The sequence below is a fragment of the Stegostoma tigrinum genome, chromosome 25, assembly GCF_030684315.1.
Source record: "Stegostoma tigrinum isolate sSteTig4 chromosome 25, sSteTig4.hap1, whole genome shotgun sequence".
Lineage (NCBI taxonomy): Eukaryota > Metazoa > Chordata > Chondrichthyes > Orectolobiformes > Stegostomatidae > Stegostoma > Stegostoma tigrinum.
Window position 1 is genome coordinate 28,111,255 of NC_081378.1, and position 26,254 is coordinate 28,137,508.

A 26,254-nucleotide genomic window follows, 5' to 3' on the forward strand; every position below is an offset into this window, starting at 1 on the left:
ATGTTTCTCAGGCAAAATATCCATGTTCAAATTGTGGAGATATACATACTGTATACAAAACATAGATAAACATTCTTCTTCTCTCCTATGGTTTCCTTCTCCATTACATTTGTGTTTTCGCGAAGTTTAGAAGATACTCGGTGGAGGTCCTGTTCTAATCTCTTCTGCTCATTTAAATTCAGGATGCACTCCACTCCTTTGGCTTTAATTCACTGTTTCTTAGCTGCAGCTTTGTTTGGGACTTGAATGGATTATGCCCAAAGCTAATGTTGATGAGCAAACTTTTCAAAGGAAGCTCACTGCACTGTAAAATCTTCTGGAGCTTTTTGTATGAATACAGTGCCTCACTGCACAACATTGAGACTGCTGTCGCTTGCATTTTTGCTCTACAGTTGTAGTGTGCTTTCCTTTGAGACAACTACTTAACTTGCTCAAAATAAACTGTCACATATCTATTACTAACAAATTTCTGTTGTACCAAAAAGGAAAATGACAAAAGAAGTCAACTATAAAGAAGATTTTAGCTATGATAAAATATCTACATTGGAACAGGTAAAACAGAGTAATGGAAATTACGTTGCGGACTTTAAATCCAGTGAGCCTCAGCAAGATAGAAAACATCATACTTGTTTTCATCGCAGGGGATGGATCTACAATCTGATGATTGGGGTAAATGAGCCTTTTTTTTGCAAATGTAAACAATTCTAAGAAGAGAACAATTGATTAAAAACCTCAAATTGATTCTTATTTGTAAGTTTGTCATTTTGTGTATGCTTTACCAAGAAAAGAAATTGTAATTGAGATACAAGTAATGTATGAATTTTTTATTGATTGAAGCAGCATGTAAGAAGTAACAATTAGAGACTAACATTCACAATAAGTTGACTAATGAAAGGTAAGTTTTAATACAGGAAAAATTCAAATCTTGTAGCAATTTTTAATTTAAGGTTTTTGTGGGAGATGAGTTACAAACTATACCAGGGTGTTGTCTATGTCTGAAATTAGCACATAATCTATAATCAGGGTGTATCAGGATGATATGAAGGTTACAGCAGGGTGGTATTGCATTATAGAAAACATTTTTTTAAAATATTGTGTTACAGAGTTGCCTCCTGATTGCTGTTGGTTTTTCAGTTTATCTGGGAAATGTGTTTCCTGATGAAATGGACTACTTGCGTTGTGCAGCTGGTTCGGTAAGGATATTTTCAATGTGATTCTATTTAGTTGTTTTATTTTACTCCTGTGAAGTTGATAATACAATTTACACAGTTATCACAACATTTAAAAAATGCAATAAGCTAAATTAGTTGAAAGGATTTTGTGTAAATTTGAATTTTAACTACTTAACCCTTGGGTGAGCATGGGCTAAACTCAGCATTTTTTGTTTATTTTCTTCTGTCCATTTCATTTCTTCTGTCCACCTTCAAAACAAAGCTCTCTTGTGATTTTCCTTTTCCATTTCATATTACTGCCATCCTTACAACATCTCTGAGTGATCTTGCCAAAAGATTCTCCTATCCTACCACATTAACTACCAGGAGCTGAGTTAAGACTGTTCTAAATACATTTCAAGTCATCCCACCAGCATCCACATCCAGAAGATCATCAGATGCCATTTCTGCCACCACTAGCAAGATGCCACTACCAGACACATATTCCACTCCCCTCCCTTGTCCACCTTCTGCAGGGACTGTTCCCCCCAGGAAGCTGTAATACCTGAGATAATGGGAACTGCAGATGCTGGAGAATTCCAAGATAATCAAATGTGAGGCTGGATGAACACAGCAGGCCAAGCAGCATCTCAGGAGCACAAAAGCTGACGTTTCGGGCCTAGACCCTTCATCAGAGAGGGGGATGGGGAGAGGGTTCTGAAATAAACAGGGAGGGGGTGGAGGCAGACTGAAGATGGCTAGAGGAGAAGAGAGTATGGGTGGGGAGGTAGGGAGGGGATAGGTCAGTCTGGGGAGGATGGATAGGTCAAGGGGGTGGTGTGAAGTTAGTAGGTAGGAAATGGAGGTGTGGCTTGAGGTGGGAGGAGGGGATAAGTGAGAGGAAGAACAGGTTGGGACGAGCGGGGCTGGTTTTGGGATGCAGTGGGGGGAGGGGAGATGCACATTCTCCCCGTGTCTGTGTGGGTTTTCTCCGGGTGCTCCGGTTTCCTCCCACAGTTCAAAGTTGTGCAGGCTAGGTGGATCGGGCTATGCTAAATCGCTCATAGTGTTCAGGGGTGTGTGGGTTATACGGGGATGGGTCTGGGTGGGATGCTCCAAGGGGCGGTGTGGACTTGTTGGGCTGAAGGGCCTGTGCCCACACTGTAGGGAATCTAATCTAAACTGTTGCTTCTTTACAAACACAATGAAATTAATAAACTATCGGAAAATTGCAATAAATGTTCCACCATCTATATTAGGTGACGGTGATCCCCAAGCCACTAAAACCAATAGGCAGATTTCCAATAAGAATCAGCCCCGGGATACTGTGGTTACTGGTTTGTCAGCTATGGGGTAGGCTAGGGGACTGACTTCCAATGGTGCCATTCTGAGGCATGGATGCCCGAAATCGTGGGGGCTAAGAGTTAGTCCCTTGCTCTTGTCGCCGACATCCCCCACCCCACTTGGCTCACCATCCCATGTCCCTGCAAAACTCCAGTCAGGCGAAAAGCGAAACAAAACACAAAGGGCAGGATCTGTTCTGGAGGAGCAGTCAGTAGTCGCATGCCGCTGCTCTCCCTCTGACTGGCGTTTTCAGGAAACACGTTACTCCATTGATGAACGAACTGAGAGGACAGGCACTACCTAGTCCTGAAGAAAGGTTACTGGCCTCTGTTTTCACTTTCCCCAAAGAAGTTGCCAGACCGTGTGAGTTTCTCTGAGATAATCAAATGTGAGGCTGGATGAACACAGCAGGCCAAGCAGCATCTCAGGAGCACAAAAGCTGACGTTTTGGGCCTAGACCCTTCATCAGAGAGGGGAATGGGGAGAGGGAGCTGGAATAAATAGGGAGAGAGGGGGAGGCGGACCGAAGATGGAGAGTAAAGAAGATAGGTGGAGAGAGTATAGGTGGGGAGGTAGGGAGGGGATAGGTCAGTCCAGGGAAAACGGACAGGTCAAGGAGGTGGGATGAGGTTAGTAGGTAGCTGGGGGTGCGGCTTGGTGTGGGAGGAAGGGATGGGTGAGAGGAAGAACCGGTTAGGGAGGCAGAGACAGGTTGGACTGGTTTTGGGATGCAGTGGGTGGGGGGGAAGAGCTGGGCTGGTTGTGTGGTGCAGTGGGGGGAGGGGACGAACTAGGCTGGTTGAAGGATGCAGTAGGGGAAGGGGAGATTTTGAAACTGGTGAAGTCCACATTGATACCATATGGCTGCAGGGTTCCCAGGCGGAATATGAGTTGCTGTTCCTGCAACCTTCGGGTGGCATCATTGTGGCACTGCAGGAGGCCCATGATGGACATGTCATCTAAAGAATGGGAGGGGGAGTGGAAATGGTTTGCGACTGGGAGGTGCAGTTGTTTGTTGCGAACTGAGCGGAGGTGTTCTGCAAAGCGGTCCCCAAGCCTCCGCTTGGTTTCCCCAATGTAGTGGAAGCCGCACCGGGTACAATGGATGCAGTATACCACATTGGCAGATGTGCAGGTGAACCGCTGCTTAATGTGGAATGTCATCTTGGGGCCTGGGATAGGGGTGAGGGAGGAGGTGTGGGGGCAAGTGTAGCATTTCCTGCGGTTGCAGGGGAAGGTGCCGGGTGTGGTGGGGTTGGAGGGCAGTGTGGAGCGAACAAGGGAGTCACGGAGAGAGTGGTCTCTCCGGAAAGCAGACAGGGGAGGGGATGGAAAAATGTCTTGGATGGTGGGGTCGGATTGTAAATGGCGGAAGTGTCGGAGGATGATGCGTTGTATCCAGAGGTTGGTAGGGTGGTGTGTGAGAACGAGGGGGATCCTCTTGGGGCGGTTGTGGCGGGGGCGGGGTGTGAGGGATGTGTTGCGGGAAATACGGGAGACGCGGTCAAGGGCGTTCTCGATCACTGTGGGGGGAAAGTTGCGGTCCTTAAAGAACTTGGACATCTGGGATGTGCGGGAGTGGAATGTCTTATCGTGGGAGCAGATGCGGCGGAGGCGGAGGAATTGGGAATAGGGGATGGAATTTTTGCAGGAGGGTGGGTGGGAGGAGGTGTATTCTAGGTAGCTGTGGGAGTCGGTGGGCTTGAAATGGACATCAGTTACAAGCTGGTTGCCTGAGATGGAGACTGAGAGGTCCAGGAAGGTGAGGGATGTGCTGGAGATGGCCCAGGTGAACTGAAGGTTGGGGTGGAAGGTGTTGGTGAAGTGGATGAACTGTTCGAGCCCCTCTGGGGAGCAAGAGGCGGCGCCGATACAGTCATCAATGTAACGCAGGAAGAGGTGGGGTTTGGGGCCTGTGTAGGTGCGGAAGAGGGACTGTTCCACGTAACCTACAAGCTGTAATACCTGCCTACTTACCTCCTCTTTCCCCATTATCCAAGGGATCAAACAGACCTTCCAGGTGAAGCAACATTTCACTTTTGCTTCCCAGAATCAAGTTTACTTCATTCACAGCTCACCATGTGGTCTCCTCTACATTGGGGAAATGAAGCGTAGACTGGGTGACCACTTCGCAGGGGCCAACATCTCTGCTTCTGGCTTGCTACAGTGTTCCAGTGAATCTCAACACAAGCTGGAAGAACAACACCTCATTTTCAACTTGGGGACCCTGCAGCCCTCAGGACTCAATATCGAGTTCAATAATTTTAGGGCCTAAACTCTCCCATGTCCTAGCCCTGTAGCCCACACACCAGGCCTTGTTATCACATAGTCTGCCGTTACACACTAGCTATTGTCAGTCACTAACAGTCCCCATTAGTCACCTTCCTAACCAGATTGTAAACAACTCCTTTGTCTATCCAACTGCTCTTTTTTCTCTATGGGCTTTACCCTATCCTTCCCCAATATCCTCCCTATTTTCTGCGTCTAAATTGACGTTTTCCCAGCTACCATCAGTTCTGAGGAAGGGTCACTGGATCCAAAATGTTAACTCTGATTTCTTCTTCATAGATACTTCCAGCAATTTTTGATTTTGTTCCCGATTTACAGCATCCGCAGATCTTTTGGTTTGTGTTTACATTTCAAGTCAATCCTTTCAGATGGGAGAATGAGAGTCAGAGAATGAATTGGACAGAGGAGGCTAAGAGTTTTTTTTAAACTCTCCTAAATAGAGAACATTTTTATCAGAATAATGGAAATGAACGATTGGATTCCTCGCAAGTATTGCACAAAATATTTGTTCTGGTCAAGCCTCTTCCACATATAATATGCATTTATTGTAAATGTAGTGCTAATGTAACTATTTTAATACTTATTGCCTTGGTCTTTTTAAAAAAAATTTCTTGTTTATCCTCCCAGAGCATTCCTGCAGCAGTTGTGAGTTTTGCCATAGCTAAAAGGAGAGTTAATGCAGTAGGTGCATCATTATGAGTTACATTTTATCGTTTGAACATTTGGTTTAAAGAGTACAATTGCAGAACTTTAAAGTAATGATTTTCTTTAGATGTCACACTACCAGCTTCTCTTTATCTCAACGTTTGCCATCACAACAACTTGTATGATTTGGTATGGTTGCAAGCTAGTCCTCAATCCAGCTGCATTAAATGTAAGTCTACTTTTACTTTATGTTATTACTTGCTTCATTAACTCATTTTTTTGTTGAAACGTAATTATTGTCATGTGGCAATGATTGGACAGTACTATCTAATCAGATATTAATTAATAATTAATAACACAGCCTCTCATTTTTATGGATGTGGAATTGGGAGTAGGTTGTTGTACTCACATTGGTGGTTCCTAGAAGCAGCTGACAATTTGATTAAAATGGGACTTTGTAAACTCTAGAGTGTGGAATTTGGAGTGTAGGGTTTACACTTGGTAAAAGCAGATTTGTTTTCAGGGCATTTCTTCTCTCTGGACAGCCAGGGTATTCCTCTAGATAAGGTTCGAAGGCACCTTGAGGGTGGGGACAGGAATCCTACTGCCATCAAGTATCCTCAGAGGGCAGGAGTCAGGGATGCTTTGGGGAGGGGGATCGGGTGCCCTTCAGTACAGTTAGCTGTGGAGAAGATTGTGTATAAATGGTACATGAATCCCTTGTAGTTGTCCAACTTGACAACAAGCGTTGACCTTTTAGCAAGCGTCCCAAAGCCTTTGAATTTATGATCAGGAACTGAACTGGACCAGCCATATAAATACTTTGGCTACAATTGAGTATTGAAAAATAGGCATTGCTGGCTTGGCTAACATTTATTACTCATCTTTAAGGTCCTTGGAAAGCTGGTGGTATCTCCCTGCTTGACCTACTGCAGACACCCACAGTGTTTTTGGGTGTTGGAGGGGTCTGGGGCAGTGGTGAGGTGTGGTGGAGTTCCAGGACTTAGAATCAATACCAATGAAAGAATGGGGATTAAATTTCCAAGTCAGGATGGAGGGGAACTTGAAAGTCGTGGTGCTTCTATGTATCTGCTGCCCTTGTTCTTTTTGCTGACTGAAGTCACTGATTGGAAGGACTCTCTAAGGAGCCTGGGTGAATTGTTGCAGAGCATCTTGTAAAGGGTACACTCTGTTATCAGTATGCATCAATGGTGAAGGGATTGAATGTTCAGGATATTAGATAGGGTGCTAATCAAAATGGGCTGCTCTTTTTCCTGGATGTATATCAAGGTTTCGTGACTGTCGTTGGAACACCATTCATATGTGCAATTAAGTAAACAAAACTGCAAGGTATTTGACAGTACCTGGTTAAATAAAAACATCATAGGATTTGTGCTGTACAACTGATTTCCCAAATTATCATTTTTACGATGAGATCCTATTAATGCATATTAATGTTTACTGAATGGACATGTTTATTGACTTAAGGTTATAAAGTACTTAAGAGAGATGCTTACTGTTGTGAAGTATTTGTTTAAATAAATCATCACTGAAGTAAAATGTTTGTTTTCATCTGGTATTCATTCTTGCAATTTCACTGTATTGGATGTTTGATTTGAATTGATGAGAGTTTTTTTTAAGTGACATTACCGTTTGACTGGTAACTTTATTTTATGTCTTGATGATAACAGTTGAGTTGATATGGAGAGGTAAGGACAAGGGGTGGTAGGTGGGAGATGAAATGGAACTGTGTTAGCACAGGAGTTATAATTTAGCCATGGGGACAATTGGGGGCACGGGGATGGGTAGATGGGTACAGAGTAGCACTGTGTGTATGAAGGCTGAGGAATAAGGTAAGTGAACATGGCATGGCACAGAGTTATGAGAGGCCAAGCAGATGCATGGTTAGCAAAGGGGTATGAAGGACCATGTGGGATGCATAATTGGGTCTAAGGTGGCATAGATGTATGAAGGGTCAGGTGAGATAGGCAGATGAGCATGGAATGACACTGGAAGTATGCTGGGTCTTGGGGGGGATCTCAAAGATACAGATTGCCATGGATGGCAGTAGGAAATGAATGGTAAGAGCAGGAGGGCTGTTTGCCGTTTAAATCTTTATTTTTAAACTTTGCATGCAGTACCAGTGAATTCGTAAGTTGCCTGACCCAACACCCAAGTCAAGCCTGCACCCATTGACTCAAAATCTGTAAGGCAGGCAGCCATTTCTAAAGTTTGGGGTCACATGCTCCTTATATAAATTCTCTGATACACAATGAGGTTTCTGGTTTCATAAAATGGGATAATTTTTGTTCGCAATTCTTTAAAGCAAAAGCATATTGCTACAAATTTTTTTTGGCAATAACTGTTGAAGATGGAAACAAAGGGGGAACCAGACTGTATCAATCCTCTGGAAGTGCTTACATTGCAAAGATCTTATGTTTAGCAGTGCTAAGACTTCTTCTCAATGAAGCTGAGCAAAGTCCACTGTTCAGATGCACTGTCAGAAATGCTTGGGCATAGGTAGCCAAGTTAGTCAATGCCATTTTCCCCAAATGTAGTGGAAACAGATGAAGAAGAACCGTTCTGACGAACTGATTTCTCTGATTTTCCAAAGCTTGCAGAGAATTGAATTGACATGTCAGCCTTCTGTTTCACAAGTATGAGTGTATTATTAGCTAAGACTGATTTAAAAAGTCCTGTTGTCTCTACCATGGGTATTAATCCATTTCTTTGATGTATTTCAGGCACATTTGAAATAAAGTCAATCTTTTTTTCAGTAGCATGCATTGAATAATAGTTGAGTTGATATGGAGAAGTAAGGACAAAGGGTGGTGGGTGGAAGATGAAATGGAACTGTGTTAGCACAGGAGTTATAATTTGGCCATGGGGACAATTGGCGGCACGGGGATGGGCAGATGGGCACAGAGTAGCACTGTGTGTACGAAGGCTGTGAGGATTAAGGTAAATGAACATGGCATGGCACAGAGTTATGAGAGACCAAGCAGATGCATGCAGGGACATAGGTTAGCAAAGGGGTGAAGGGCCTTACCCCAATTTGTGCTATATGCCTTCCATTACATAGCAGATTATTTAGAGAAGGAAATGTGAAGGGCGGCAGTTTGGTATCTGGGATTACAGTTGTTCCCATATTTCCTTGTCCTTCATCATGAGTTGACAATATAACTGATAATATCACATATATTGCTTTGTTAGATCAGTGGACCTAGAATGTTTGTGTTTGTGGCTTTCATGCAGTTTTCCAAAACTGTTTTATGTATGAACACTGTCTTACGTCTTGGTATTTGTTATTTATAGCACTCACTTTAAAAAAGCCTCAACCAACAAGTGGCAGAGGTCTCTGTATGAGATTGTTGTTGAAGGCTTTAACTTAAGAGTCGTGGAATCCGTACAATGTGGAAGCAGACCATTTGGCCCATTGAGTCCAAACTGACCTTATGAAGAGTATTCCACCCAGACCCACCCATGCATTTCTCATGGCTAGTCCACCTGGCCTGCACATCTTTGGACACTATGTGCAATTTAGCTTGGCCAATCCACAAAACCTGCACATCTTTGGACTTGGGGAGAAAACCAGAGCACCGAGAGGAAGCCCACGCAATTGCCTGAGGATGGAATCAAACCCAGGTCCCTCATGCTGTGCGGAAGCAGTGCTAACCACTGAGCCACCACACAGCCCTTAAATTTAACCATTCTTGGATTTGGACCCTGGACTGCAGGACATTACTTGGGTCTCTGTATTAGCAGTCTAGTGATGATAATATCATTAGGCTATAACCTCCCCTAAAGGTAGAACACATTTTTATGAAGTATAGATAGTGAAAGCTAATCTCCTCAGCCATATCTAAGTTGATGCATTGTGGCTCATGAAAAGGAAAAGTGATCACCTTCTGAGCCGAAGGAAGATGAAGGCAGCATTAAGTTTATAAATACTCAACTCTATCACTAATGCAGACTGTGCCAGCAATATGCTACACTTGCTCTTGCAAAATATGGCATCAAAACTATCTGGTGATCAGCTCCACAGTTGTGTGCAGAAGGTACATTCATGGTTGGAATAGAAAATTCAGTGCACACTTCCTATAATAATTAATCAAGTAGATATAGCAGTATATCTGTGGTTATTCGATTGCATGGGACAATCAGACTATGTTATCTATTGACTATCTTAGCATTCTTTCTTCATGGAAGCAAACAACAATAGGACCAGTAGCACACATTGCTTTTGCCAACAGGTCTGGCTGGAGGTAGGTTTGGGGAATAAACCTACTGAAGTGCACCTCTCCCTCTGGCAAGAGCTAGCATATCTGTATGTAGATGTGGGATTGCAGGTAGCAGCAAGCTGTTATAGTGTTGGGTTTTGTATTTGGTGAGTTACTGGCCACAAATGGGCTCTAGCCAGGCTAGGGGAAAGGTAATTTGTGTGCCAGATCCCTGGAGGATGAGGTCACAGATGGATTCTGCTGCAGGGAACTCAGAGCAGAACTTTGATGGGGCAGCAGGCAGGACAACGCTGATGAGGCTGCGTGGGAACTAGCCTACCAGACAGACTCCTGTCATTGTCAAAGAGCATGGAAAACTCTAAATTCAAGCAAATGTTTGTTGTATCTTTTGTGTGAACAATTTAGCAACTCCTCTGTCCTCCCTTTGAGCATAGATAAATTAGATAACCCACCACCATATCTCACAAATCACTCCAAGTTATTTCCAGTGACCTGCAATAGCAGAAAATAATGGAAATGAACTCACCTGCAAGTTGATTGTCTGCTCCCTTAAATCTATCCAGCTGTTGGGCCCCACTTGCAGTTTTTGAATGTTCTTTGGGTGAATGACAAGTGAATACTTTGAATGTGGTCCAAACTTGTAAACCCTGTGCCAAATCAAACTGGTACAGTTGTTTTATCTGGCCTTATGGGAAACTTTTGGCAAACATATAGCATGTTCGAGCCAATACCCCTCCCAGGATAGGGCACTGTGCCTGATGCAGTGTGTTCCTCACGCAAGGAGTGACTGGATTCCATAGCAACTGGGTGTGAACTTCATGCCCTATAAGTTTTACATTTGTGAGGTGAAAAGTTTCATTGTGGCTAGCAATGGTTTTGGCATCCAAATTTAGAATGGTGTGGGCTCTTAACGTAGACTAGTTACAGTTAATTTGAAATTCGAGAAGGATAGTTGTGAGAACTCATTCAGAGATTTTATCCAAGATTGCTGTGCAATTTCAATTGAGCCAAGAAACTATTGTTCCAATTTCTGTGCAAATCAGCACAATTCCTTCTATTTTGCAGAAGCTAAGTAAGCCCAACATTATTATAAAATATTTCTAGTGTAGAATAATTTAGGAAGTCTGACATTTATTAATTTCCTTTGGTATGAAGACCCAATCAGGTAATGCTTATTTGGTACTGCATTGCTGGTTGAGTCCATTTATCAGGAAATAAGATCATTGGACAGGATAAAGACCATTTCACTCAAGGGGCAGAATGGCCTCGTCTTGTTTCTATTATATGCAGTTCCCTGTGTATTTTTCCATCAGTTTGACTGGTGATATTGTTAAAACTAGTTTGCTAGACGGAATAATTTTCACATTTACTGAAAGTTGCTCTTCATTTAGTGTACATCATCAACATGACAGATTAATGACACCATGGTAACATAACTGCTGTTTTATGTAAGGGCATCATTCCAGATAAGGCTTGCTCCCTTATTTCTCTACTTTTCTAATTTGTTGCTGGACTTTTGATTTCTTTATTATTCTAATTTTTCCCCTTAGAATTTGTACTTAAGAACCAGTACGTAGGTACCTTTGTGCCTGAGATGGTACTGTAAGTGTTGACTTGCAAATTTTTTACTGTACTCGTGTGAGCACATGTGACAATAGAGTTAATCCTAATTCCAATTCCAATTCTAATTCTACCTCGGAGAACGCAAAATGAAAACGATAAGGCTTGTCAATCTGGTAGATCTTCATTCTTACGATATGGAACCTATACACACAAAAATCCCATCCAATTATTGCAGTCAGTATATCACTTTTGGAATGTCAGTGATGCAGAGTTTGTTGACTGCATTAAGTTCATCTGCAGGTACAGCATTGAAATAGGGCAGACATCCTACTGGTGATTTGCAACATTTTTATCAGTGTGCGAACTGCATGTGGTTTCCCCAGAACCTGTTAAATTAGGTTACATTCCAATTTCTAAAACTTACATGGAAGATGCAAATCATTTGAAATATAAAAACTTTTATTAGTTAAGTATTTATTCTATCTTTATTATGTACTTAACCTGTAAAGCAACAGGTTTTTACTTACCTTTGATAATCAAACACGTGTGTATTTTACAACTTATTTTTGCACAGATAAACTTTAATCTTGTTTTGCTTGTACTCCTGGAAATACTCACGGCAAGTAAGGTTATACTATCGGCAAGATCTGACACTGAATGCTGCAGAAGAAAGAAAGTAAGTATTCCAATTCCAAATTTCCAAGTTACTAAAATACATATTTAAGATGTCGTAGAGACTTTCACTTTTTCACTATTGTTCAACATTAAAATTTAAAATACCATTCTATCACCTTTATGTGGAGTTAACTTACACATTATATTTGAAAGCCATTCACGGTTATATTCTTGTCTTTGTACATATATGCATGCTGTCTACATTACAACAGAGGATAATGATGCTACTTTGCACTAGAGTTGCAGATATGATCTTTCTGAGGTTTCAAGCTACTTTCATTTTATGTAAATACCTTGACTTTAATTTTAGGCTGATCCATCTTTTATAAAATGTACCTGTAGGTCTTGTCGTATGATGCAACAGCGTTATTGTGCCACATACAATTCCCATCTCGTACACTGAAGTCATATTCAGTAAGTAATTATTATAAAAGATCTATAGGGTTTAGCATTGACTGCTTTGTTAACAGTAATTATCTGGAAAGTTTAATTTTGGAAGTAATTGATGATGAGGCATGAGTCACTGGAGCTACAATTATATCCCCAAAATTATTAATTTTCATTTGTCATACTTGCAATGTCATTTCTTACTAGAACCGTAGAGTTGTGACAAGAACATGTGCTGTTACACGGTTTTTGGAGGAAGGGCAAAAGAGGCAAGATAGCAAAAGTTTGAGATTTTATCTAAAGATGAGGGTAGCCAAAGTGTTCCAAACTTCCAGGCAAAATGTGTCAGCGCAGGCTTGGAGAGCCAAAGGGCCTGTTCCTGTGCTGTATGGTTCCTTGTTCTACCTATGAGTCTTTCAAAGGACTATTAAAATACACATAATGATGAGTGGTTACTTGTGGTTTTTACTTTCCTAAACCATAGTATTATATAGAAGCTACACCACAGAAAATATTCAGTTGGTCCAACATGTCTGTATTGGTGTTTACGCTCTGCATTAGGCACCTCCTCACAAGATCTTCCAAAGTTGAAGCAAGAGGATACCTTTTTTTCCATTTCATCCATCAAGACAGCTGCACCAACCAATTAGATCATGGATGATCTGATTGTGACCCTAACCCACTTCCTTACCTACCTCCCATAACTCTTGGCTCCCTTGATGATCTCAATCTGTTTAACTGTTCCTTGGAGATATCAATGACCCAACTTCCATTATTCGATGTGAAGAAGAAATTCAAGGACCAACACTCTCTGGGAGAAAAAAAACAATCTCCTCATTGATAATAAAGTGTGAAGCTGGATGAACACAGCAGGCCAAGCAGCATCTCAGGAGCGCAAAAGCTTGATGTCTTCTTTGGGAGACCTGTGCCCATCTTAGGTACCCACTCTGACCATTTTTCACTGTTGATGCAGGTCCCCAATAACCCTTGCTGGGTCCTGCAAGACCAAAGGCTTAAAGACCTATAAATCCCATTCCATTGGCTTTTCAGTTTAGAATTGCGTGCAGTCCCTGAACTAGCAACCTATCCTGGTGTCACACTGGAACAAATGAGCCTCTGGCCCTTTGAAATATTGGCAGCTCTCAGAGGTGGTGCTTCTTCTCCAATGGCCAAAGAGTACCTGATGGCTATAAAATGGCTATGGGGTGACCTTTCCAAATGGAAGTGAGCCTCACAGCCAACTTTAAAATTGAAGGGCCTGCCAGCTTAAAATTCAGCTCAAGTTTGAATGGTGTTTCACATTCTTATCACGTTCTTTATAAAATGATTCCTCCTAATTTTTTGTTGCTCTAAGTGCCTATCTTACATGAATGACCCCATGTTCTAGTCTCAATCACAACTGGAAGCTGTGACTGGATTTTAATGCCCCAGCCTGAGGCTGGTTTGTAGTTAGGGAGCCTTTTATTAGATGGGAGGGTGCCTGATGGGCTTACCACTGCCTTCCTGCCTCCCCTCCAGTTAATTCTGAACCAGAGATTCATAGATGGCCTTCCTGCCCTGATACCATTGGAGGACTCGAAAGGAACAACTAACCCAAGTTCTGAGGAAGGGTCTCCAGACCTGAAATGCTAACTGATTCTTTCATCACAGATGCTACCAAACCTGCTGAGCTTTCCCAGCAGCTTCTGTTTTTGAACAAATAATGCAGTTGCCAGATGGGTAGAATGACAGCACCCATTTTGGAGTTCTCATTCGAAGGGATTCAGCCCCTGATTAAAGGACCTTGCATCCTGCTGCACTCCTGACTCCCCTTGTCTTGCTGCATCTGACTGGTTTCCTGAGACCTGAGACAAGGAGCCAGCCACTGTTAAACCTGGAAAACTATATTGACCTGGTTAAAATACCAGCCCACTTCCTGTTGGTGGGTTAGCTGTCTGCCCCTTGTCGCACCTGAATAAAGGCCATCTGGAGCTGGCTTTCTGGCACATGTTTAGGTAACTTAACTGTACACTCACAATCAAACCCTGTGTTAAAACTCCCTTCCCACCCCGCCCCACCATATGATACATATGGTGCATTGTAGACTACTATTAGAAAGCAGAATTTGGAAAGCTGATAACCTTTCATCTTGGTTATTGTTCCTCCTTGATCTTCACTTTTTTTACAAGTGACTTCAGAAATTTGAAGAAGGTGCACTTGAGTCCACTGCTTTGAACTTTCTGAAAGTTTAAAATCACTCATTTGTGTACTGATAGCCTATCATACTCTTCCTATCCTTGATCTTTCTAACCATCAAATTTGTGATATTGGTTGATTTAGATCATGACTACGCTACCTCCTTAAATCATTTAACAATTTGATGATACATTTACCAGATTAATATTAGTGTCTTGCATTTTATGCATAAGAGAAATTTTGCAAATTGAGCTGATAATCAAGTAAAAAATTCAAAATTTACTTCTTTCAAATTAATCTCAGGATGCAACTCATTTGAACTGGATGCACTTATGAAAGGTGAACTGAGCATGGAAATTGTCTGACGTACATATTCGGTTGGAGGGAGTTTATGGATAAATTATTTGATCATTACTAATCTCTGACACCAGTTCTAAGATGCTTTTTAAACTAATACGTGAACAACGTAACACACATAAGAAACAGTTATGAATTGTTTATACAATATTTCACTGACATTTTAGTAGCATTCAAAGCTTTCCGACTTCAGCTGCAGCTAGCTTGGTAAAATTGTATGGTACTCTTTAAAAACTATTGAACCAGTGTTCAGTCAAATCATACATAAACTATGAAAACTATGTTATACTTGTTTTGAATGTTTGCAGGTAGTTGAAGTTATTGTGGCAATTTGTGCAGTTTTTGGTGGAATTATTGCCCTGAACATGGGTGCTCTGGTTCCAGGACCTTACTTATCTGTGACATTCTTTTGGATTTTGGCTGCAGTAAGTGAATGTAAAATTTAACAATATTTTGTAGTAAATTTGCATTGTCATAATCAACTCCACTTGTTATTGCAAAACTTGGATATGATTCTGAATAAACAAAGCTTTTGTTTTAAATCTAGCCAATTAAAAAAAAGTAAGATGTAGCAACTCACTCAGATTTTCACTAGTCAAAACTTTTCCTTCTGCTGAATGGATTAGTTTAGGTATTTATTTTGCTGACCTTTTCTATTAACTTTATGATTCTATTAACTTATTTATATGGAAGAGCATCATTCACATTTTGTGGGAAGTGAGGTAATAGGATTTTTATTCGAAAGGATCACTTAACTCTTTTCAAATTGGTCTCAGTGTGTCACTAATTTGAAGTGGGCACAATTATGTAGGATCAGACAAGAAGAACTTGAAGCAGGAGTAGGCAATTCAATTCCTTGAGCCTGCTCTGCTGTTTAATATGATCATGGCTGATCTCATCTTGGCCTCGACTCCACTTTCCTGCCTGCTCCCGCTAATCCTTTAACTCTTTTGTAATTTACAAAATTCCATTTCTTCTGAAATACATTCAGTGTCCCGTGAACTCTGGGGTAGTAAATTCCACAGATGCCTGACCCTTTGAGAGAAATGATTCCTTTTCATTTCTATGTTAAAGCTGCCATCCTTTCCCATAAAACTGACGTCTCTTTCTAGATTGCTCCATAAGGGAAGTCTTTCTTTCTAGTGATAATGGGAACTGCAGATGCTGGAGAATCCAAGACAATAAAATGTGAGGCTGGATGAACACAGCAGGCCCAGCAGCATCTCAGGAGCACAAAAGCTGATGTTTCGGGCCTAGACCCTTCATCAGAGATGGGGATGGGGTGAGGGTTCTGGAATAAATAGGGAGAGAGGGGGAGGCGGACCGAAGATGGAGAGAAAAGAAGATAGGTGGAGAGGAGAGTATAGGTGGGGAGGTGGGGAGGGGATAGGTCAGTCCAGGGAGGACGGGCAGGTCAAGGAGGTGGGATGAGGTTAGTAGGTAGGAGATGGAGGTGCGGCTTGAGGTGGGAGGAAGGGATGTGTGAGAGGAAGAACAGGTTAGGGAAGCAGAGACAGGTTGGACTGGTTTTGGGATGCAGTGGGTGGAGGGGAAGAGCTGGGCTGGTTGTGTGGTGCAGTGGGGGGAGGGGATGAACTGGGCTGTTTTGGGATGCGGTGGGGGGAGGGGAAATTTTGAAGCTGGTGAAGTCCACATTGATACCATTGGGCTGCAGGGTTCACAAGCGGAATATGAGTTGCTGTTCCTGCAACCTTCGGGTGGCATCATTGTGGCAGTGCAGGAGGCCCATGATGGACATGTCATCTAAAGAATGGGAGGGGGGAGTGGAAATGGTTTGCGACTGGGAGGTGCAGTTGTTTGTTGCGAACTGAGCGGAGGTGTTCTGCAAAGCAGTCCCCAAGCCTCCGCTTGGTTTCCCCAATGGAGAGGAAGCCACACCGGGTACAATGGATGCAGTATACCACATTGGCAGATGTGAGGGTGAACCTCTACTTAATATGGAAAGTCATCTTGGGGCCTGGGATGGGGGTGAGGGAGGAGGTGTGGGGGCAAGTGTAGCATTTCCTGCGGTTGCAGGGGAAGGTGCCGGGTGTGGTGGGGTTGGAGGGCAGTGTGGAGCGAGAGAAAGAGAGAACATTGCTTCGATGAATCACTGTTATACTAATGCCTCCTTTGGCTAAAGTAAAAAGTCATAGAGTCATGCAGCACAGAACTAGACCCTTCTGTTCAAATCATCCATGCCTACCAGGTGTCCTAAACTGAACTTGTGCTGTTTGTCTGCATTTGGCCCATATCCCTCCTGGTCATGTACGTGTCCAAATGTCTTTTATATGTTGTAACTGTGCCGTGTGTAACACTTCCTCTGGCAGCACGTTCCATACATGCACCACACACTGTGTGAAAAACTTGCCCCTCAGGTCCCTTTTCAATCTTTCTGCTCTCACCTTAAACCTATGCTGTCTAGTTTTAGACTGTCCTATTCTTGGAAAGTGGCTGTTCACCTTATCTGTGCCCTTCATTATTTTATAAACCTCGATAATGACATCCCTCAACCTCTGACACTCCAGCCTATCCTTACAACTCAAACACTCCAGACCCTTAGGACCATAAGACCATAAGACATCAGAGCAGAAATTAGGCCATTTGGCTCATTGAATCTCCTCTGAAATTCAATCATGGCTGATAAGTTCCCCCACCCCATTCTCCTGTTTTCTTCCCATAACCCTTAATCCCCTTGATAATTAAGAACCCATCTATCTATCTCCAGGACAGCACGGTGGCTCAGTGGTTAACACTGCTACCTCACAGCACCAGGGAGCCGGGTTTGATTCCAGCCTTGGGAAACTGTCTGTGCGGAGTTTGTACATTCTCCCGGTGTCTGTGTGGGTTTTCTCCGGATGCTCCAGTTTTCTCCCACAGTCCGAAGATGTGCAAGCGAGGTGGATCGGCCATGCTAAATTGCCAGTAGTGTGGGTTATAGGGGGATGGGTCTGGGTGGGATGCTCCAAGGGGTGGCGTGGATTTGCTGGGCTGAAGGGCCTGTTTCCACACTGTAGGGAATCTAATCTAAGTCTTAAATATACTCAATGACCTGGCCTCCACAGCCTTCTGTGGCATCGAATTCCATAGATTCACCACACTCTGGCTGAGGAAGTTTCTCCTTCAAGGACAAGGTTTTACATACCACATTGAAAGAGAAGAACAGCCCTATGAACTGAATTCCATGAAAGAATAATGATGTTATCTTGTTCGGCCCCCTCCTTCATACAATTCCCACTGTCAATAAATAACTGCTTTACAATGAAAGTTCAACTTTCAATATTTGATCACTTTTAATAACTGACACCTTTTTAAAGTATGATAAATGGGTTTCAAGCACAGTATTTCTGAATTTCTCATTTTCAGGAGATTTCAAATAGGATTTAACATAACTTTCTTAACTATCATTTTGTCTTCTAGTGTTTTCCTGGTGCTATTGCGAGTCATGTGGCAGCAGAATATCCCAGCAAGTTCTTGGTATGTAGTTTGACAAATGTGTTAATTTCTATTATTTCATGTCTTCAATTTTTCCATGAGATCACTTTTGTAATCAAGACACTCTGTCAGCTGCAACGCAGTGCATGCTGTGGTAATTACCAAATAACATAAGCTAGGAGCCAAGGTCGAGGAGTCAACAGAGTGGGTCTAGAAATTTGCTTGTGTGGTTAGATCTGAGACACTGACCATATTGGGCCTTGGGGCTCATTATCATTGAGATAAAATTTTGCAAACAATAACTGGAAGCTGGTGCAAGATCAGACCTTTAGAAAGTGAATAGCAGCCATCAGGAAAGCAATTAAAGGAATCTAGGAGTATTTGGAGGATTGGGATGTTGACCTGGTGGATAATATGTTGGCTAGGTCAATTATTCTGTTATATTTCATGTTCTAAATTTGCTTCTGGACATTCCAAGACTCAATTTTTTATGTTACTATTTGTTTAATTTCAAGGTTCATTTTTTAGATTATAGTACAGTAAGTAGCATTGCTGTCATTTAAAGAATGGCTGTGAGTGATAAATGGAGATTATTTTCCAAATGGCAGGAACTATGTCTTAGTAAAGATGCAAACATCTCAGATTGCCAAGCCAAATTAATTGAGAGTAAATCATCAATTTAAATATTGTCTTCCAGGGTCAAATATTTGAAAAGAAGTCTGATTCACATTTATAGCCTGTGGGAAAAAAAATACAAATCCATGAAACAGGAGCAGGAGAAGGCCATTCAGCCCCTCAAACTTGCTCCAACACTCATAAGGTCGTGGCTGATCAGATTTTGACCTCAGATCCACATTCTTATTGACCCTGATAACATTTCAACCTCTTGCTAAATAGGAATCTACTTAACTTTGTCCAAAATATTCAAGAAAACAACTTATCCTATCTTTCCAGGAAGAGAATTCTGGAGACTCATGACCAGCTTACAAAAAACAAATCTGTTTTAAATGGCTGACCACTAATTTTTATGCAGTGACTGCTTAGTTCCAGCTTCCCTCACAAGAGGAAACATCTTCTGTTGTCAATACCTCAACTGCTCAATGTGTTTCAATCAAGTTGTATCTTACTCTTCTATATCCCAGCAGAAACAAGTTTAGCCCATATAACCTTTCCTTATAAGACAACCTGCCTATTCCAGGTATTAACATCATAAACTTTCACTGACTCAATCAAGAGGATTGGATTGTAAATGTAACCTGTAGTCAAAGTGAGCTACTGAGGTTACATTAGTACTTCTGTCTCATGCTGCATGTCAATTGTACAATTTTATCAGTGCACGAGTAAGTTTGCTTATTTCACTTTCTAAAACTCGTGTATCTTGATAGTGCCATTTGTTGGTACAAAGAATCATGGAAATTAATTAAACTAACAAAAGGGTGATTTGAAGTTTCGCAGTTTAATTTCTAAAGAGCAACTGTTAATGTTCATTACAGTATTTTTAGATCTGGCCATTTACAGAACAATTATTCTAATATCTTACACAATACCTTCTTTTGTAAAAAGACAATGCTAATCTCATGAATCTCAATAGTCATATACTGCTTTGAAGATTGGAGTTTCTGACACTTTTGATCATTGAGGTACATGTTAAAGATGAGTTATAACTGCTTGACTGTGATGATCTGTACCATAAATATATCACATAAGTATATCCTGTGCATAACTTGCTTCACATATGAGTTCGATATCGGATTTTTATTTGTGAATATTATCTTCTCTGAGTACAGACAAGTCTTTTTATTGTTGTTGTTGCTCAGATTGAAGTCCTAATTGCTATAAGCAGTGTCACAGCTCCAATGCTATTTACGGCCTGTGGATATCTATCCTTCAGCATTATGAAATTTGTTGATATCTTTCGACAAAGTTCAACAAGTTTGCTTGTAAGTATCAGAGATAATGGGAACTGCAGATGCTGGAGAATCCAAGATAATAAAATGTGAGGCTGGATGAACACAGCAGGCCAAGCAGCTCCTGAGATGCTGCTTGGCCTGCTGTGTTCATCCAGCCTCACATTTTATTATCTTGCTTGTAAGTATGTCAGCTTAGGAAAAATGTCTTTATTTACAGGTGGTTGTTATTAATACAATTCATTCTAGCCACATTAATAAACATCAAGAACATTGCTAAGTAAATTAATACCTGCTGCTTAGTTATTCCCATACTGACATGAGAAGTGGACAAAGTGTTTAGATATTGCTACCCTTTATATGTGCACTTAAATATTCTTGGTTTCATAGGCACAGTTCCTATGGCCATTTGCCATTATATCTCTAACAGAGATTAATATTAAACTTTAGAGTAGCAGACCCAGAAGTAAAGATAAGTGTAAACTTAGCTTGGACACTAACATTTTACAATAACATGTTGTTTCTGAAGCAAGGAATTGGGGTAATGTGTTGCTGGATACTTACTTCTGGTTTTAGTTTTCAATATGACTAACAGTCGGGAGTTGAAAGGCTTGGTGATGTTATGAGACTAAATTCATTTTGGTCTTCTGGACTAAACCCTTGATGCATACAAATTGAAGCATCCCTGCTAATTACTTGATAATGTTTGGCACTCATGTTCAGGATATAAATGTGCTTAGATAACAAATGGAGATGGGTGTTTTCTTTTATAATAGAGATATAACGGTATTGTAATGTGATCAGATCCTTGCCTAGGTTTGTGAGTAGAATAAGTTGATGTAGTCTTTGGATGTGAGTTTGCTCGCTGAGCTGGAAGGTTCGTTTTCAGACGTTTCATCACCATTCTAGGTAACATCATCAGTGAGCCTCCGACGAAGCACTGGTGTTATGTATTCTTTAGCTGATATGGGACCCAAGCCACAAAAAAGTATCTGGGGACATTTCACTAGTCCCTGTTCTTGTCGTCTTTCTGGTTGTCTCTTTCTTTCTACACTAGTGACTCACAAGTGGTACTACGGTTTGAAGAATGGAAAGTGTCTACAAATCACTCACATTATGCATTAGCTAGAACAATGCACATATTTCTAAGTCACAAGTTAACATTTAAAGTCCATAAGGTACAGGACCAAAGTTAAGCCATTTGACCCAGCTGCACCATTTGATCATTGCTGATATGGTTCTCAAACCAATTTGCCTGCCTTTTCCCCAGAACCAGAGACATCAGCGGCTCCCCATTGGGGAATTGAACCCTGGTCTCCCATGTGATTGGTGGGTTACTAACCACAATACTATTGAGGAGCTACTGTTCCATTTTTTTTTCGAATAACACTTTCACCACCTCCCCACCACGCCCCCCTCCCCCCCCCCTCCCCCCCCCCCCCCCCCCCCACAACTTTGTTAATGAAATTGCTTTCTATCTTCGGCATATGTTGCACATGTACTGGTTGCTCTATGGCATCTAAAGGTAAGCTATCAAAGAATTGACAAGGTATTTGACTGCAACCATTACAGGAAAGCCAAATGTTGTTCTCATTCAATATTCACAGACATGCTGCGATCATTCAACAGTAATGGAAACTAAAATTCCTGGTCAATGCATATCTCTGCAACTTAAAGGCTACCCCAGTTAAGATCAATTAATTTGGTATTTACTGGGTTTAATCTGGTGTCCATTGTCCAACACTCAGTAGAAAACACAAGCAGAGCCAATGAGGGAATTACTTTCTTTATGGTAACTTAAATATTCATTAAGAAGGGGATTACTTAGATAAATTATAAACCTGATCTGGTACACTATTGAAAGTTTAGAATTCTTTCTGGTATTTGAATTAATAGCAAAACAACAGAGTTATACCATATGTTTTCTTGGAGTATCCTGGGTTTAATAATGCTTAACTCTAGTATTTATCCATTAAATTTAATTTTAATCTGAAACTATAATGTGGTTTCTGAAGCATAATTCCCACATTAAAATTTCTTTTGAAGTGTAACTCTCTCCAATTTTATTTCAGCAGTCTTATGATATACTGGTATTTGTTCTGATGCTTTTGTTGCTGGTTCAGTCCAGTCTCTCACTTGCCACAGTCATCCACTGCATGAGTTACAAGCTTCACATTAAATATCATGATTCAACATGGAATATCTCAGGCCTCCAAAGGGAAAACTGTAAGACAATGGAGGCAAGTATAAAAATGAGCAAGTAAATAGTTATAAACCAAGTCTAGAGTTTTCCACTTCTTTGCCTGCCTGCATGCTCATGAAGGAAAATCATAGTTTGTTAAATACTGGAACAAAGAAATATACTGCAGCTTGTTCCCCTAATATTCAGTTACAGTTTCTTTCCTGAACTTTTTTTTGAGTGAAATATTGATTGGTAATTTTGTGATTAAGAGAAAGCTTACTTTATTTACTTCATGAGTTGAAACTAAGTTAAATATTAAAGTCATCTTGTCAGTTTCTGTGTTCACTAACTAATTAACATTACAACTGGATTGAAATAACTATTCCTTACCTAGATACCTAAAGCCCCTACAAAGGACTTTGACAAAGACAAGGCATGGAAAGCTGTCATGGTACAGATGGTGCAGTAACAAGAACTTTCCTGGATCTGCCTTCAAATAATAGCATCAGCACCTGATATGTACATTTATTTATCAGTTGGTCAATTTAGAAATCTGCACATTATTAAAGTTTGGGTAAACAGTGTAAATAATTTCATTAACGAAATTAACAATATTAACAAATGAATCAGTAACTTTAACAACTGTTTTTCTTATAAATTAACATTTCATGTATTAGCATGTGCCATCACATTGCGTTATTGATACTGAAACTACTGTTCTTTTATAGAATTCTTTTGAATTGTGTACTAGAACAACCGGAAATAAATAAGTTATATCAATTACAGAAGTTTGAATAAACATTAGTAAGCATGAGTTTTTGTTTATTGGAGCATAAAATAAATAATAAGGTTTGACAGCAACATAAAATAGGATGTAATATATTAGATTAATTTGTAACTGTCTTGTGTTTTACAAAGTGTTACTTCTTGTGAGATGTGGCTGTCATCGGCAAGCTAACATTTAGAAGTTTGTGTTGAGCCATCTTTTTGAAGTATAAGAGTCTAGTTAGTATAGTTATTCTGACTGATTAGGAAGTGAAGATAGAATGAGATGTCTTCAATTTGTTGATGGTAATTACATGCACACAGGATTCAGATTCTCCAAATGGGACACTGTTGTTTTGTATTTCTGCTAATTCCAGATCAAAATCTCACATAAAACCTCTGTGTAAGTGCAAGAACAAGGATTTCTTAGCGTTATTTGTTTGCCGCTGGTGGCAAATTATGGGTCTATTTGACCGTGTATTCTTTCATTACAGTCATTAGAGTTCATGACCATGGATGTGGGTTATCTTAGAATAGATCTGATTTTAAGTTAGATAACAATTGGGAGGAACAGAAAATATGACAGATCATGAGAGAGTATGTAGTGCACATTACCAATTATGAAGGTCTTCAGGACTGTTGCCACCACAGTAGGGGCCATCTGCGAGCTTGGAGACACTGGAACATTACTTTGGAGATGGTATGTCCATTGCAGATGTAGTGTATACATGACCGTCTCCGGAAGGTGTGACCATTCCACAGTACTCTATGTAAGATCACCCTACTGGAATCTGCAGCAAATGTCGGTCAGATCTATCGTAATGATGTGTTTCCACTGGGAAAGATTTCCTAAGATTAAATCAACATTTGTGTGAGTGAAGCTGTGGATTACTGTAGGGCCCAACATTGCATACTGTGATAAATCTAACCACAGCACCTCCCACCGTTTTAATTTCTTCACAGCAAATGATGGATTTAGGCATTCTACTGTGACTTTAGATGAGAAAAAGCTCCAGAGCCTTCAAGCTATCAAACTTCTGTTACAACAAAATAGGTTTATCTCTGCCATACTGGGGAAGGTAACACTTGCGTCTTAGAGGTTGTGCGTGTTCCAGTTTGTCACCAATCGCAAAGGGTGCAAATTTGTCATTGTAGTCAGGGAATGTTGGATCAAAGACTTTATCGTACTACTGAAGGTGTGAGTGGAACTGAGTATGTAAGTGATGAGACAGAGTGTGATTCAAATGCAGAAGAACAAATTCTGAGTATAACTGATAATGCTTATGTTTGCATCGCATGGTAAGAACACTATTGGTGTACCTACCTACCATGAACTGCAGTGGTTCAAGAATGCAGCTGACTACAACTTTCTCAAGGATAATTAGAGGTGGGCAATAAATGTTGTCCTAGCCTGTACTGCCCACATTTCATGAGTGAAAAAAAATTCCTAAAATAGGTTACTGAACACATACAGTTTTCTATTTCTACCCAATTCTGTTAATGTACTGCTCTTTAGTGCCCTGATCTTCCAATATTGTTGGGAGCTTAGGATCATTTAATGCTGATAGTATGTTACATAAATTTGAAAAATATTATGAACTGGATACTATGTGCCCCACTGGGTGTGTTTTGGGTAGGAGAGAGCATGGGATGGAGGGAGAGTGGCTCACCAACCCAACACAATACCACCCAGCCCTGCACTCCACTCCAGTGTGGGAGTGAGCAAAAATCCCCATTACCTAAAATACTGGACCAAAGCCCTGGATTTTTCAAAAATTTTATAAGTAAAGGGACAGGTGGGCTAAGCTGTGGGAAAAATACACAGACATGGAGATACCAAGGTATAGAGCTGGATGAATACAGCAGTCCAAGCAGCATCAGAGGAGCTGGAAAGCTAACGTCTCAGGCCTAGATCCTACCATCTCTCAGACATGGAGATGCCTGCCTGGAACCATTGTTCAGCCTGGAATTCCAATTTATACCTCTGTTCTAAGAGAACAATGAAGTAAATCTAACACTCTGGACTGAAACTAACTTTTACACCTGGGCCTAGGCCCGAAACATTAGCTTTTCTGCTCCTCTGATGCTGCTTGGCCTGCTGTGTTCATCCAGCTCTACACCTTGTTATCTCTTTTACACCTCGGGCTGGTCAGAAACAGTATGTGTCCCACAGAGATAAGGAACATCAATCAATATTCATCCACAGAGATATTGGACACTCAACTTCAATCCAACTCCATTCACATTCATAAATATCAAGAAGTCAATTGACTTCAAACAGGGCTGCAGTAACACAATGGCAAGCACACAGATTTGGTGTGAAGAGTCTCACATTCAGTTTAATTGCAGGCTCTGATCTCGCAGCTACTCCCCAGCTATAGTCCAGGAGGTGTTCCAAACAGTAATTCCCCCACAAGATGGATTCCAGCGGCTATTTCTAAGAGCTATCTCCAGAAGGGGGATCCCGACAGCAATTCTGAAAACTTCAATCCGAGGCTTGTTCTGAGTCAGTGGAGCCAACAGCAACCAAATATGACAAGCATATGTAAGAACTGACAAACTCTGAAACCCAACCTATCTGATCGATTCTACCAGGCCTCAAACACAAAGTGAGGTGAAAACCAGCCCGTCAAGCCACCAGACAGTAAGTAAAACCACATAGACACCTGTTAAATCCAATACGGGTTCCACCGTGCCAGCGGACTCAACCCAGAGTGAAGGCCTACACAGTCCAAAGTTTTCATCAAGGCACCAGTTACAGCAAGTTGTAACACACAGCTGTACTTCAATAGCATTGTTCCCCTACTGGTGAGCCCTAAACTCCCAAGACCCTAAAGTTTCCAGCCTAGCGAGCAGGGAGGGGGAAGGTGGGTTGTGACAGTGCAGGGAACCCCAAGGATAGGAAGCCTAATTAAAGTTTCTGTGAGTAAAACTGCTGTTTATGTTCTAATAGTGTTAAATGTGTGTTTATTTTATCAGTGCTTTTAATTGCTGCCCTCTGTAAAATTGATAGTGTTAATATCACTATTTGTTGCATTTACCTTTACTTACCTTTTTGTATATAAATAAACACAGAGATTCTTTTGCCTCTGAAATACCTGTCTGCTGCCATCTTCATTTCACATTCCCTAAATAAGT

The 26,254-nt window shown here is 41.2% G+C and overlaps 1 protein-coding gene across 10 annotated transcripts; it reads left to right on the forward strand.

Annotated features, from left to right (window-relative positions):
• Positions 1–280: 280 nt before the first annotated feature.
• mlc1 (modulator of VRAC current 1) lies at positions 281–26,187 on the forward strand. 10 transcript variants are annotated; one of them, XM_048554359.2, is made up of 11 exons: positions 281–669; positions 1,104–1,193; positions 5,412–5,465; positions 5,557–5,658; positions 11,808–11,909; positions 12,251–12,322; positions 15,136–15,252; positions 18,248–18,304; positions 20,080–20,202; positions 22,245–22,409; positions 25,466–26,187. In XM_048554359.2, the coding sequence occupies exons 1-11, from the start codon at positions 490–492 to the stop codon at positions 25,670–25,672; spliced, it is 1,269 nt and encodes a 422-aa protein (XP_048410316.1). In that variant the 5' UTR covers positions 281–489; the 3' UTR covers positions 25,673–26,187. The 10 variants fall into 10 exon arrangements, with proteins under 10 accessions (XP_048410316.1, XP_048410319.1, XP_048410317.1 ...); XM_048554358.2 differs by having other exon boundaries at positions 283–669; positions 22,242–22,409; XM_048554363.2 differs by having other exon boundaries at positions 288–669; positions 22,242–22,409; positions 22,746–25,585.
• Positions 26,188–26,254: the final 67 nt, after the last annotated feature.

Bases quoted from the DNA above. Each gene is read 5' to 3' on its own strand.
- mlc1 (XM_048554358.2), top strand. From the start codon at position 490: ATGACAAAAGAAGTCAACTATAAAGAAGATTTTAGCTATGATAAAATA. The intron at 12,323-15,135 runs GTAAGTAATTAT...GAATGTTTGCAG, and splicing joins GTACACTGAAGTCATATTCA to GTAGTTGAAGTTATTGTGGC. The intron at 15,253-18,247 runs GTAAGTGAATGT...TTTGTCTTCTAG, and splicing joins TCTTTTGGATTTTGGCTGCA to TGTTTTCCTGGTGCTATTGC.